General features: G+C 39.2%; 1 protein-coding gene across 16 annotated transcripts in view; it reads left to right on the top strand.

Annotated features, from left to right (window-relative positions):
* Nucleotides 1-13986, top strand: part of RIMBP2 (RIMS binding protein 2) — an 855912-nt gene that overhangs the window by 792028 nt on the left and 49898 nt on the right. For 11 of the 16 annotated variants that reach the window (XM_082266906.1, XM_082266905.1, XM_082266904.1 and 8 more), the window contains 3 exons: nucleotides 8564-8732; nucleotides 11554-11619; nucleotides 13115-13218. In XM_082266906.1, coding sequence (XP_082123032.1) covers nucleotides 8564-8732; nucleotides 11554-11619; nucleotides 13115-13218 — 339 coding nt within the window. The remainder of the gene's footprint in view (nucleotides 1-8563; nucleotides 8733-11553; nucleotides 11620-13114; nucleotides 13219-13986) is intronic. The other 5 variants (XM_082266902.1, XM_082266909.1, XM_082266901.1 and 2 more) reach the window with 1 other exon arrangement.

The raw sequence follows: 13986 nt of genomic DNA, 5'->3' as shown, positions 1-13986 counted from the left end.
CCTTATCTTGGAGTACAGTACAGGACACAGGCTAATTAATTCATACACTATAAGTTATAGGCTCGTACCGTCAGGTGATTGGACACCATCAAGCTAATAAGGGCATGCCCCCCTGGGGCAGCACCCCTAGACCTCTACCCAAATCCATGAGTCCTCAGTTTTGTAGAATGCAATTCAGATTAAACAAGAATCATTAGAGATGGTAGCCTGTGTCCTTTACTGTACTCCAATATATGGAATTTACAGGTAGGTCAAAATTGCTTATATCTTAAACAGATAGTACAGGACATAGGCAACTTAATCGTATGCCTTGGAACGTTACCCAAGAAATTAATATGAAGGGTGGACAACAATTAGGTAAACAGGGCTGTACCGACCAGCCCAACAAAAAAAACATGGTTCAAGGCAGTGGCGTCACTAGGGTTGGTGTCACCCGGTGCGGTAACTCATGGTGTCACCCCAACCCCTTTTAATAATGTGTTTTGCATACACAAAGATTTAAATTTCGCGGATGAATTACCATCCACCAGTTGCCTAGCAACTTAATTCAAGTAGAGCTAAAAATATGCAAGGATTTTGTATTGTCATTAATAAAAATGGCACTGTGACACAGCAGATCGGTGTAGAATTGTCAGCAGCCATGGCTAGTGTACAGGCAGGATCTGGATGGCCCTTGTGCCCTCCTGGCAGGACCATGCTGATCATACATCACTGCCAATATAGCACTTTTATCCTTCATAGGATCAGAAATAGGAATTAGTACTGCTTTATAAAAATAGCTTTCGCTTTATTTGGCTAGAAGGTGATATTATTACCATTCCCATTTAAGCGGTGTCTTCCTACAATCCAGCATGCATTACTGGGGCTGATTTACTAAAAGTCTAATTTTACTGTGCTGCATTCATGCACCAATCAAGATTCAGGGAAAGAAAAATCACTGGTGTAGAAAATGAGCTTTAATAGTGATTTGTGTGTGAGCTCAGTGACAGCATGTGGGGTGCATCTCTGTCCCCCCCAGCCTTGTTCCCACCATAGCCTCTTCCAGCAGTAATCGGCTGGGACAAATAGATCATTAAAAGGTCAAAGTCACACACTCTGAGGTGAATGGACTATCTGTATCCGTTCAATGCATTGACCTTTGTCTTTACTACCTGCTGTCTGTATTCATGTAGGATCATGGCAATTGAAGCTGAGATTACCCTGGTGTCAGTGAGGGGAGCTGATCGCTAATAACCCTTTCCCTGCCAGCACACCACACACTCTAAGAAAAAAAGAGTCTCTTCTGCTCACATATAATCCCATACATGTCAATATACACACAGACACAAATCATGGAACTTGTATGGGGGGGATTCCCACAATAAAAAAATAAATCGCTGTAGATGTATAATCTAGTAAGAAAATCTAGCAAGAAATAACTAGCTAAATGTACTACAGCATATAAGATATATATGGCTCAAACCTATCTTTTTTTTGCATGTACATATATGTTAGAGTGGATTCTAATCCATTTCCACTCTATCCAAAACAAAAAAAAAAAAAAAAAAAACATTTAAATGTAAAAAAAACAAAGGACGTCCAAAAAAATGAAAATGTTAATAACCAGTAAGAATTCAGATCGAATTAATATTGTACATACATGACTTTAGAAAGTGTAGATCGCTCTGTTTGTTACTGCACAGACTATATATATATATATATATATATAGTTAAAAATGTATATATATATATATTATATATATATATTTTTTTTTATTTATATATATATATATACATACATATAACCGGATCTAGGGAAACGTTATTCATTTAGGCAAAAGTTTAATTGACCATATTGTACAAAGTATACTATATATATATATAATAACGGGAGCTACAGAGGTAGACAGGAGTTACTTCCTGTCCCTGCAATATTTATTGGTCCTGGTTTATATTTATTGGGATTCGGAGGGTCAATATTTTTGGCTAAATAAAATAACTCCAGTTTTATCCATATAAAATATGTACTTTTTCGCTTTGTTTTGCAAAGCTGCTCTGAATTCAAGGAATCAGGTGCAGAAGAATTTTCTATATTTTATTTCTCTGCACATGGATGGTTGGCTATTCACTATAAACTCAAGCTTTTCAGGGTAAAATGTACATTCTCCTTTAGTAAATCACTCCAATGCAGGCTCAGCTCCAGTATAAGCGATAGTTTATAACACAGGCTATTTCTAATTAAAAAAGAACATCTACGAGATGGTGCCTGAACTGAGTTTCAGAAGCCTAAATTGTCCAATGGATTTCTTCCTAGGGAGACCCATTTAGGTTATTTGTAGGAAAGCAAAGTATTTGTCATCTTTAAGGCCACACAGGTCACCCAGACAGTGTCCTCGCAGTAGATCGCTCACACCAGGTACAGCGATTATCTGTACTTATTTTGCACTAAGTTCAACATCACCCGGCCTGGCCGCCCGCACATTACTACTCACCTGTCTCATCTCCCTAGCGTTGGCGTCACCGCGACTGGCTCCGCCCCCGCCCGCTCTGCCTGAACGTGAGGGCAGGGAGTGAGGGAGGGGAGGCTCAGGGTGCGCGGCCCGGCCTGAGAGAGGCGGAGCAAAGAAGCACTGGCTGGCAGCAGACTGAGTGACACTCACTGACACAGTACTATGCGGCGGCGGCGCGGCGGCGATGCGATGCCGGCCCGGCGGCCCGCACAGTTAGATAAGGAAGAGACAAGAGAGGCAGAGCGGTGTCACCCTCCACCTGGCGGACACCCTGGTGCGGCCCGCCCCCCCCCCCGCACCCCGCTCGTGACGCCTCTGGTTCAAGGATCCAAGTTCAGAATGCGACTGCAAGAACTTTGCAGCCAAAAGCTGCAACCACAGCAGATTGGGTACCTGGTAAAGCTTTGAGAAAGTAAAAACTAAAGACTGGGTGGTGGCCTAACAGTGTTGAGCAACAGAGGCTTAATGTCTAAAAGCTCAGGATACTCCTACAAATCTGGTGGAGTGGGAGTTTAACAGTGCAGGAGGAGGTTTTTGTTTAAGAGCATAAGTTCTTGCAATCAAGTTCCTGATCCAGCATGCAATGGGGGATTTTGAAGCTGGGTGCCCTTTCGGGGTCCTGAGGTAAAAACAAACAAGGAACACATTTGTCTAATGGAAGCAAAAGTTTTTATGTACACTCTAATGGCTTTGACTACATTCACGTAATGTATAGAGAACTCCTTTCACCTCCTTAGCGGTATTCCCGAGTGTGGCTCGGGGTGGAATTTCAGTGCCATTAGCGGTAACCCCTAGCCACACTAGGGGTACCGCCAGGGAGCATCGCTGGATCCTGGTAGAGGTTACTTACCTTGTCCCCGGGATCCCGCGATGTGTCACTGCAGCATACGGCGGCGGGATCTTCCGTCCGATGCTGTGAGCCCCGACTTCCGTTTCCTGCGACGTGACGCTCGCAGAGGGGTGGAACCGGCGGCAAATTTGAAAAGTAAAACACACAAACACACTGATATATTGTAATCCTATTGGATTAGATTACAAAATAAAATGAATTGACATTAGTTAGCCCCCCCCGTGCCCTTTACTGTATATATATATATATATATATATATATGTATATATATGTATACACACACATACATATATATATATACTGTATATGTATACATATATATATATATATATATATATAGTTTAACTTATTCATAGTTATTTATTATATTATAATTTATGATTTTGTGTTTCAAACTTTATCATACCAGAGTTGTTATAAAGAAGAACGCACAGTAAAAAAAAATCATATGTAAATAGTTGGTTTGGGCTGCTCGTCCTTAAGAATTTCTAGCAAAATCATGGTACCGCTTTCAGCACCTAAAAACGGAAAAAACAATCATACCACCAGGGAGGTTAAATGCAGGGGAGCAGTGCACAAGGATGGCAGGACAATGTCCTCATTGAGATGGAACGCAGAAACCGCCATTTGAAGAAAAGGTTGTCTTGGATGTAATATAGCCTTGTCATTGTGAAGTATGGGGAAACGCTCTAATAACTACCAGAAAGGCTACTTTGCTGGTAATATACCTGATGGGTTGAAAGGATAGTTTCTGTAGGGGAGGGAAAACAAAATTAAGGTCCCGGGGAGGCAAGGGGGGCCTTGCACGAGAATCACTTTTAATATAGGTTTTCACAAGGGTGTGAGAAGCTAGAGGCCTTTGAAAAAGACTAAATTTCTCAATATAAAGTGCCAATGTACAGCGCAGAAAGGTTTATAATACCACAATAAATACTAATAAATATTCACACCAAATGATTATAAATAATCATAAAGTGCAACGTGCAAACCATGTGCAAAAAATGAACTAAGCATATACAGTACCCAATGATAGGGTATCATAAAATGTGGATAATTGAATAAATGGTGATAGTCCAAAAAATATAAAAAATATATAAGTAAAGATAGTGATAGTCCAATAGATATATAAATATATATAAAAAACTGATATGAATATATATAAAAAAGTGATGTCAGCAAGTGTCCACATAAATCCAAAAGTGCTTAAGTGCCAGAAGAGAAGTGCAGAATCATGCCATCAATCCAGTGCTGTGGAGTGTGCCAATCCTCCCCCTTTGGATGTTCAACTTAACGGACTCAAATGACCCCTAGGCTGTATAGCTGAAAGGGTCAAAAAGGCTTGTGTCCCAATAAGGAACCTGGTTTGGAATTCTTGGAGATCAGATGTCTGTAGTTCTTAATGGCCCGGTATGCATATATAGAGGGAAGAAGCTCACAATAGTGTAACTCCATGATAAAGCTTTTATTGAAGTACATAAAGAGTAGCACTCACATATTGTGCAGAAAAAACAGGCCGATAATAGGTAAGAAGCTGTTCTGGTGTCGTTTCCTGGTTGCGGTGTGCGCTCGGGATGTCTCCTTGGTCCCGGCGTGCGTTCCACCGTACCGGAAGTGACGTATCAATGTCCGTAAGCCGGAAATTGCGTCTACGCGTTTCGCCCTCCCCTTTGGGCATTATCAAAGACGTATTTCCAGTTTGCGGCCATAGAGGTGGTATATATACCTCCTCAGCTAATTATTTAATTCGACTTCCTGTTCCTGTTGGGTGCACTAAGCCTCATATACACCCAACAGGAAGTCTCAAGCCTCCATGATAAACAATATACAGAATGTGTTTAAAACCAATGGATCATATATAATCCTAAAAAATCAAGCCAATACCGCTTTGTAAAGCGCCACGGCAATCATTGTGGGACAATTACTTATACAATATTAATATTACAACCCCCAAATAAAACACATCTATATAAACATATATAATATATATGATTACATGGGAAAAAAATCAATGTATGTGATTACATGGGAAAATTTGAACAGCAGCATTTAGGTTAATGCACGTTTTTATTTATCCATAGCGCGGTACACTTTCATCTTTTCATCTTTGAAAAAGACTGATACCTGCCCTTTTAGGGTGCTAAGAGCTAGATTTTGGTCAAGAATGTGGAAGGAAGGCCAGAATGTTAGGCACAGAGTAAATGGAACAGAACTGAATTGAGTGTCCTCACACCAGGCAAATTAAGATTTCTAGGTACGATAAAAGATCTTCCTAGAAGTGGCCTTTCTCATTTTCAGAAAGGTAGGAACCATTGACTCATCATTCTATCCTTTAACCCTATTACGACCACCCAACACTTAAGTATGTGCAGCGACAGAAGGGTGGGCTTTAACACCCAAATGCTATACATGTGACAGTGGTCACTTGGTCACCAATCCTTACTGTCCCCTGCACGTTCCAAACTATTTAAAGGGCTGCTGGGGTGGGTAGGGGTTAAAAACTAGGTTTCAACAGTCATGCTGTTAAAGCTAGGGATTGTGAAGCAGGGTGGTATGAAGGTATAGTGATATCTAAAGCCTTAACATTTTTTACCTTAATGCATTCCCTGCTTTAGGGTAAAAAATGTTCCATTACTGGTATCGCCCTCTCATCCCTCCTTTTACAATGTACTTACCTGTCAGTTAAATCCTGTAAAGAATGAGCGGGCAGTGATGCCGAGCCATGGTGTCTGTATCTATGGATGCAGGAAATGCAGATTGGGATTGAGTCAATGGCTGGGCAAAGCAGCTTCCTATGGGGCCCATCAAGAAGAGGAGCCAGGAGCACTGGCGGGGGACTCCAGAAGAAGAGGTTTGGGCCGCTCTGTGCAATATAATTGCACAAAGCAGGTAAGTATAAGATGTTTGTTACTAAAAAAAAAAAAAAAAAATTTTACAACTACATTAAGGTAGCAGATCTGTGTACCATGTCCTTCTTGGTCAGTTTGGTGCAATTAGAATCACCATTTTTCCCTCTATGTTGTGAAAATTTGCAGTGGAAGACATACATTAATCAAAACTGAGACTAAGGGATAATTGGAGCATTCGCTTGGTCCAAGTGGTGGTGGCTGGGATAACTAACCTGCAAGTTGTCTACTCCTGGGATGTGGAATGCAGAAATTGCTGGGCAGTGAAATTCTGTCCCTGGGAGAATCTGGTTTGCTTGCTTCAAGGCAGCCAGGAACCTTGTATCCCATTGATGGGAAATTTGACTGTTGTCTGACTGTATCCAAATTGGGTGTCTCTTTAGAATGAAGTTCAGTGCTGGAGAGACAACCTGACTACTCTGAGGTCCAATATGTTGATGGGGAGTTTGTTTACCCTGTTCCCTTAAATGTCAAGGGCTTTAGGACTCCACCCCACCCCAGCCCAGCCCAGCCCAGCCCAGCAGAGTTGTGTCTGTTTTCAGAACATTCCAATTGTAAGGAAGGAAAGATTTTTCCAATGTAGGAGCTGCAGTGATGATCCACCAGGGCAAAGAATTTGAGCATGGGTAAGGCCAGGGCAAGAACTTGCCTTTCCATGCTTACAAAATGCTGTGTTGGAAAGTTCTTAAGTGGAATTGGGTGAAACGTACTGCCTCGAATGAGACGGCTATTAGACCCTAAACTCTCAATGTGAAGTATACTGTGGGATTTTTCTTGGATTACAGTTGCCAAGCTCTTAGAGTTCTTAGAGAAAGAACTTTCTTTTCAGAAGAAAGACTTTTGCTTGGGATACATCCAAGTTTGGACTTATTCCAGGTGCAGGGTAGACTGGAGAGCAAATTTGTTGATATTGGGCACCCAGCCAAAGGCCTGGGGCAGCTGCATTGTCTTTTGGACATTTGCTGAGAGTTGCTATCAAGATGAATCCTTCAGGACAAGATCATCTAGATAGTCTGTCACTTTGCCTAAGTTCTGAGAAGGGCAGGCAAGGATGGTAAGACCTTTGTGAACTCCCTAGTTGCAGAGAATAGGCCGAAGGGCAGGGCAACAAACGGAAGCGTAGAAATTGCTGATCAAGTGGGAAAACAGGAACACGCAGACGGGCATCTTTGATGTCCACAGATGCCACGTATTACCCTTGTTTTAGAGAAGCAATTATTGACCTTGTGGATTCCATGTGAAATTTTGAAATTTAAAGGAATATGTTGAGGGATTTTAAGTCCAAGATAGGATGAATACTCCATTGGACTTTGGTACCATGAAACAGTTTGAGCAGAATTCTTTGAACCTGTCCTGTGGCGGTACTGGTACAATGACTCCCTGGGGTGTTTCAAGGCATTCAGCAAATATAACTCTCCTTGGACAGTTTTTGGTTGATTTGAAACACAAAAAAAGTGAGGTGGTAGAGTTTTTAACTCTGTCTTGTACCTATTTGATATCACATATTGAACCTATAGGTCTGGGACTTCTGTGACCCAGAGAAAAGTAAACTTTTACAAATTTCCCCCTACTCATAGGAGTGAGCCATAACAATGGACTATGGCATTGGCCCCTGTATAGCACCCTGCAGCTAACTCAACATGTTGCACCAAATCCCAAGGTAAATTCCCCACAGTGCCAAAGAAACATCCCCACAACCAGCCATCCCCACAACGTTAGGTCTGCGTACAGCTCCCAAAGTTTTACAGAAGTTGCACTGCTTCTGTGTAGGCTTTTGAAGAAAAAAAATAACAAAGAAAAATAAATGAGTGAAGCTGATTTCTCTGTGAAAAAGAAGTCTGCCTCCTTCAGACAATGGCAAAAAAACGAGGTCTCACGGAGTCAGCAGGGTTATAGGGGAGGTACCACAGGGAGGTGTGTTCTCAAAAGCTTGCCCGTGGTGTATAAGTTGCTTGTATCCCGTACTGTATGATTAAGATAGAAGGATCCCATATCCTAAATTAACAGGACATTACATCAAACAAAAAGTTATGTGATTTTTTTTTTTTATGGTGAAAGGATTAAAAATCTTGCATCTGCATAATTACCTGAATTCTAGATTTCATCGCATGTACCTAACCTGGTGACCTTGATTCAATAATGGATTATATTCTGAATTCAGTTAACATTTTATTGTACTCTGTCTTCAGAAAAATATAGCACTATCAGCACCATAAATATACTGGATCTTACAAAATACATTGACTTTGGAAAGTGTTTGGAAAGTAATCCTCCTGATAGAAAGTAATTTTCCTCTCTTGACCCAACCAACTTATCTACAGGTTTATGGTGATAAAGACTCTGATGGTTTTTACCGTGGTGAAAGTTGTGGGAGATCTGGCTATATCCCCTGTAACATGGTCTCTGAAATTCAAGCTGATGATGAGGAAATGATGGATCAACTTGTTAAACAAGGATTTCTGCCACTGAATACTCCTGTAGAAAAAATTGGTAGGTATTACAAGGTTTCATACAATCTGCATTACCCTTCTCCTTCTGCTTTACCTGCTGTTTGCATTTTACTGCACTGTCCTGGGATACAAGTCTTTCACTGGCTATTGGTGTCTGCATATTATGCCTATCCTGTTTGGAATTACCAGTAAGCACAAAAAGGATTGTGTTGTCCAGATGCTTTTTTTGTACTTTATTTGTTCAAGGCTGTCTTTAGGGCAGGGGGAAAAGGGGCAGCTGCCCCAGGCCCAGTCATTGTTGTGGGGCCCAAAGTAGCTGCCCCTTGAGCCTACACTGCCCGCAAATAGTTGATAAGTGGATTTGGGAGGGCCCAAGAACATGTCAGGGTCAAAAAAGATATTAAAAATGGCCCTGGATTTGTTCATTACTCTTTTTATCTTAAGGTATGCAACAGCTGACCTATTATGAAGATCAGCCAAATAATTGCTTGCAGCTCTTCACATTAGTGTACAGTTCAAGTTTTGTTTGTTTTTTCTTCACTTTATAAAAGTTTGACATGGAAAACTGTCATGGCCGAGTAAAAAAAAAAATAAAAAGATGAAAAGTTAGGCAAAAAATGATAAAATTCATAAAGAAATTTGTTAAGATTTATGAGGTCTGTCCACTCATATACTCCTAGATTATGACATAATGTTAAAAAACATGCATAGCACAGAAAACACTAGCCCATGTTGTATCTCATTACAGTTGGTTTGTGCTTGAGTCTAATATGCATTCTGTGTACAGAGCTCATTTACGTCAATTAGGTACACTTCTTCCAAGCACATTAAGGCAAAGAACAAACATTACCACCACCACTAACCTCCTTATAGCAAACAATTCACTCCACAAATGTTATTAAAAGAGCATCATTTGACTTTCCCAACTTGAATTTAGCACTTACAGTATAAGTTTTCCTGGGGTAGAAGATCAAAGCAATTTTCAGGTTAAAGTGTAGGTAATGGCAAAAGTTTTTTTTTTATTATTAGTTAATAGGGTGGGGAAGGGTTAGACCCTCTGCTAAGCTTTTATTGCTCCCTATTTTTCTTCACTGGGAAGTTTACCCCTCTATATTTCCAATTAACCTAGTAGTCCCTGAAACAGAAAATAGTTGGAAATCCCAAATTTTAGAGTTGTCATACACAGCCAAGGAAAATCCTTTAGTGGAGACAAATGTTATGGTGACAGCTGTCTAAGATTGAGATTTTCTCTCACTTCCTGTTGGTACTTCAATACAGGAAGTGAAGAACAATCTATTTGGGAAGACAAAGCGAAAATTAACCTGTAAAATTCACCTCTTCCCAAAAATTTTAAAGAAGGGCTTTGTCTATAAATACACTTAAAGATTTAGTGACATGACTGTAAAAAAAAAACAAACATTAATAAAGCATACATCATTTGATTACTCATATAAAGCTCAAGAGTGCATTTATGATATAAAAAGTAATTCAAATAATATAAAATGTATGCACCTATAAATTATCAAGTAGAAAACACTTTAAGTTGGTCTCCTAACTAGGGCCAGGAGGTTGTACACATTGTAGCCCATATTTCCACTATGTATTCTTTTGTGAAATGCCCTACTCCCACAGCTTTCAACCATCTGTACCTTCTGTTGTTTTCCTTCAATTATAATAATATTATTCGATTACAATTATAATCGAGTTTTACTATAAATATCTTATACCAAACACTCTTCACTGTCACCACTGATGATGAAGCCCACCACAAGAAGCATGGGATATTATTATAATGAGGTTAGTTAAAGGATTATGTTGATATATATTAACAAAGATATGGGCTGTTTTTTCAATGACCTTACTTTTGTAATTGCAGTGATCTGAAAACCCAGAACAAAACGTGAGTTGGGACAGACCAGTGCTGTGATTATATGACAGACCTTTTAAAATGTATATCCTGTAGCAAGGATGAATTGGAATGGGTGGACTTTCGGTAGCACACAATGTGTGTTCTTTGCTCCATTTCATAGTTGTTTATGGGAACTTGTACTTGAGCGCTTGGCTCTTTTGGAGTTTTGGAGGCAGACTGCACTTCAGGAGGATTGGAGTGTAAATCAGCTAAGAATGAGATACAATGTGGAAATGTTGTTCCGTCATTAATATAAGACTTCTGATGGCAATCCATGGGACTGAGTAAAATGGATGTCCATGTCACTTAATGCCCATGACATGTACGTTGTAAAGGTGGTAATAACTTTTTATAGCAGGGTAATGGGAATATAATTCTGGTGTATATTCTCAGTTGTAGCAATGACTTGCAACTTGTTTACAACTTGCTGCTGTAATCTCATTGTTTCTTTGTTAAACAATTTGGTTGAAGTTGGCTGTTGGGGCAGCACTTTTCTTGACAGTAGAGTGTATTCGCATGCTTACAAACAATACAATCTTGGTGATACTCCCTACTTTAACTTGCATGGCTGAACTTCTCACTCTCAACTCCTATGGTTGAACACTGTTAACCATGAGCCCCAATTTTCTTACTATACACATTCATAGGGAAGCAGGGAAAAATTAAAAAAAATAAAAAATAAAAATACTTGTTTGAACTAAACAGCTTACTTAAATATAAATTTGTAACATATTTTAAGGCAAATTGTTTGGAATGGTTAGTATTAGTTTATATTTGTTTTAGAGCTATTTACATACATTTGTAAATTAAGCTTTTTTTTACACTTGATAAGAAACAAAAACACTAGTCAGTTACATTCACTTTCCAAGTTGAGCGTTTCTAGGTTGACAGTAGAACTCTAAACAGCTTCATATGTTCTCTTCTTTTATTTATATGCATTCCTTTCCTGAAGTCAACTGTGAACGTTTCAAAGAGAGCTCTCGCTCTGTACACCGCAGATCCAGAAAGTCTAAACGAGGTCTGTGCTAAACAAACCCTAACTTTATTCAGTTAATACACAAGCTAATATGACCTGTCTAAATATACTATGTTTTTGTAAGTTAAACTAACAAGCATGTTTTGTCCTTTGAGCTTGCATCATTTTTGACAATGAATCCTGCTGCTGTTACCCCCTTAACCACAACATGACTGTATATATACAGTACCTGATACATGATCTTCGATTGCTTTAGGTTAAACTGAACTACTTTTGAGGTTGAACTGAACTACTTTTGAAGTTGTTATATAAATATTAACATTTCTAAATTTTAAACAAGTGTAAAATCTGTAAAATCAAAGAAAGTTGAAAAAATAGCACATTTTTATAATAATAGTGCTATTTATGCCAGTTTAAAATACACCATATTATTGAAGAAAACAATATATTATAGGCGATTAAGGCATTAATTAACAACAATTCATTTATTTTTTACCCCGGCCCTTCTCATTAAATATAGCACATAAAACTATACTTCAGATCTAAGAAGTTTGGACTGTGAAATTCTTTTGTGCCACTAATAGGGATGTTAAAAGTGTGAAGTGTCAGCTAAGTCTAAATTGGACTTGTTTTCGGTATCAATCATTACAGCTTTTCTTTTTGGATAACTAAGAGCAGTAGTGGTCAGTTTAATTGATATGGGGACCTCAAACGGAGCCCCTGATATAACCAATGGGCTGCACATAGTGTTCAGTGTATGTAATGCTACAGAAAACTGTCAGAGACCCAAAATACTGCAGTATGCTACAGGAGATGATCAAAGACTGCAAACATAATACAGGTGTGGTTGGAGACTAGGCACATGCCACTGATGACTACGTAATAAATAAAATACATTTTTGAAGTAAAAGGGATTTCTATATGGGTTTCATTCTGCTGTATATTACTTTGCTGTCGCTTGGAGCATTTATTGCAATTAATAAACATTTTCACTAGGAGCATACATTTTATATATATATATATATATATATATATATATATATATATATATATATAAATGAATACCATTTAGGGTTATACAACCTGATTAATACAGTGTTGAGATAACAAAATGAAAATGTAGTAGTACACACTAATTACCCTGAACAGCAAAAAAATACAAAGAGCAAACTATATTGGGGCACAATTGTACAGTGGGACAAAATGTACTCATATGAATGAATAGTTCTACCTATGATCATTTTGAACATGATGCAGCTTGGAGAACAAAATTGAACAAAAAATCATAAATTTGTGCTGATACATAAACAGTGGCCATTGTTTGAGTCATGCTCAGAAGATCATCTAATGAAGAAATATTTTATAAGTCAGGTCTAGAGGTGGTATGTCCAGAAAATTGTCATCACTGTCCATTTCAGCTTCTATGTCCACTCCGTTGGTCTTTTGTCCAGCTTGTTGGTTTTATCATGAGATATAATTGTTGATGGGAGACTTGGTTTTCAAATGAAGCATAAAAACTATTCTGTGATTGACACAGAGCGAAACAGGAGAAGTGGGAGGCAGCACTCAGTGTCTACAAGAAGGATGGTGGCGCTGTATGACTACGACCCAAGGGAAAGCTCACCTAACGTTGATGTTGAGGTAAAATGTTCTCTTCATCTATAAACCAGATCGAGCTGTAATTCCAAATCCAGCATCTCAATAATATGCAAGGAATGTTTGGTACAAAGAAAACATATAGCAAGTTAAAAAAAATAAAATAAAAACAAACATGTCATACCTGCTGTGCAAATGATTTGGACACAGCAGCCCTGAACCTCCTCTTCTGAGGTCCCTCATCAACGCTCCTAGCTCGTCTCTCTTGCCAAGTGCCCCCACAGCAAACAGCTTGCTCTGGGGGCACTCAAGTCGGCTCACTCCCGAGCGTGCATGTCCATTCACACACAGAACTGAATGGCTCACTGGCTGTGATTGACAGCAGCAGGAACCAATTGCTGCTGCTGTCTCAGCCAATGAGCAAGGAGTTCACCCAGAGAGCCAAGGCTCTTGTGTACTTTGTTGGATCGTAATGGGGCTCAGGTAAGTATTTGGGGGGCTGCTGCACACAGAAGGTTTTTTACCTTCATGCAGAGAACGCATGAAGATAAAAAACCTTGAGCCTTTAGAACCACTTTAAAGTATGGTATATTAATGACACAAAGAAGTTTGTGCAAAAGGAACATTGCTATTTAAAAGAAAAAAAATTCTTGCAGTCATATAAGACGTATTCAAACTGCCAAAAATATCTGATGCAGTAACTGCCAATTAGTTCCCTAATCAAGTAAAATGCAATTTCTAATATGTTGTTTGTATTCCATGGTAACAAATCCAGTGGTGGCTGGTCTATAAGAGGCATGAGCGCTGCCCCCC

This window comes from Pelophylax lessonae (assembly GCF_965119305.1).
Source record: "Pelophylax lessonae genome assembly, chromosome: 1".
Classification (NCBI taxonomy): Eukaryota; Metazoa; Chordata; class Amphibia; order Anura; family Ranidae; genus Pelophylax; species Pelophylax lessonae.
The sequence above is the reverse complement of the archived record's forward strand: the minus strand, read 5'-3'. Positions and strand labels throughout refer to the sequence as shown.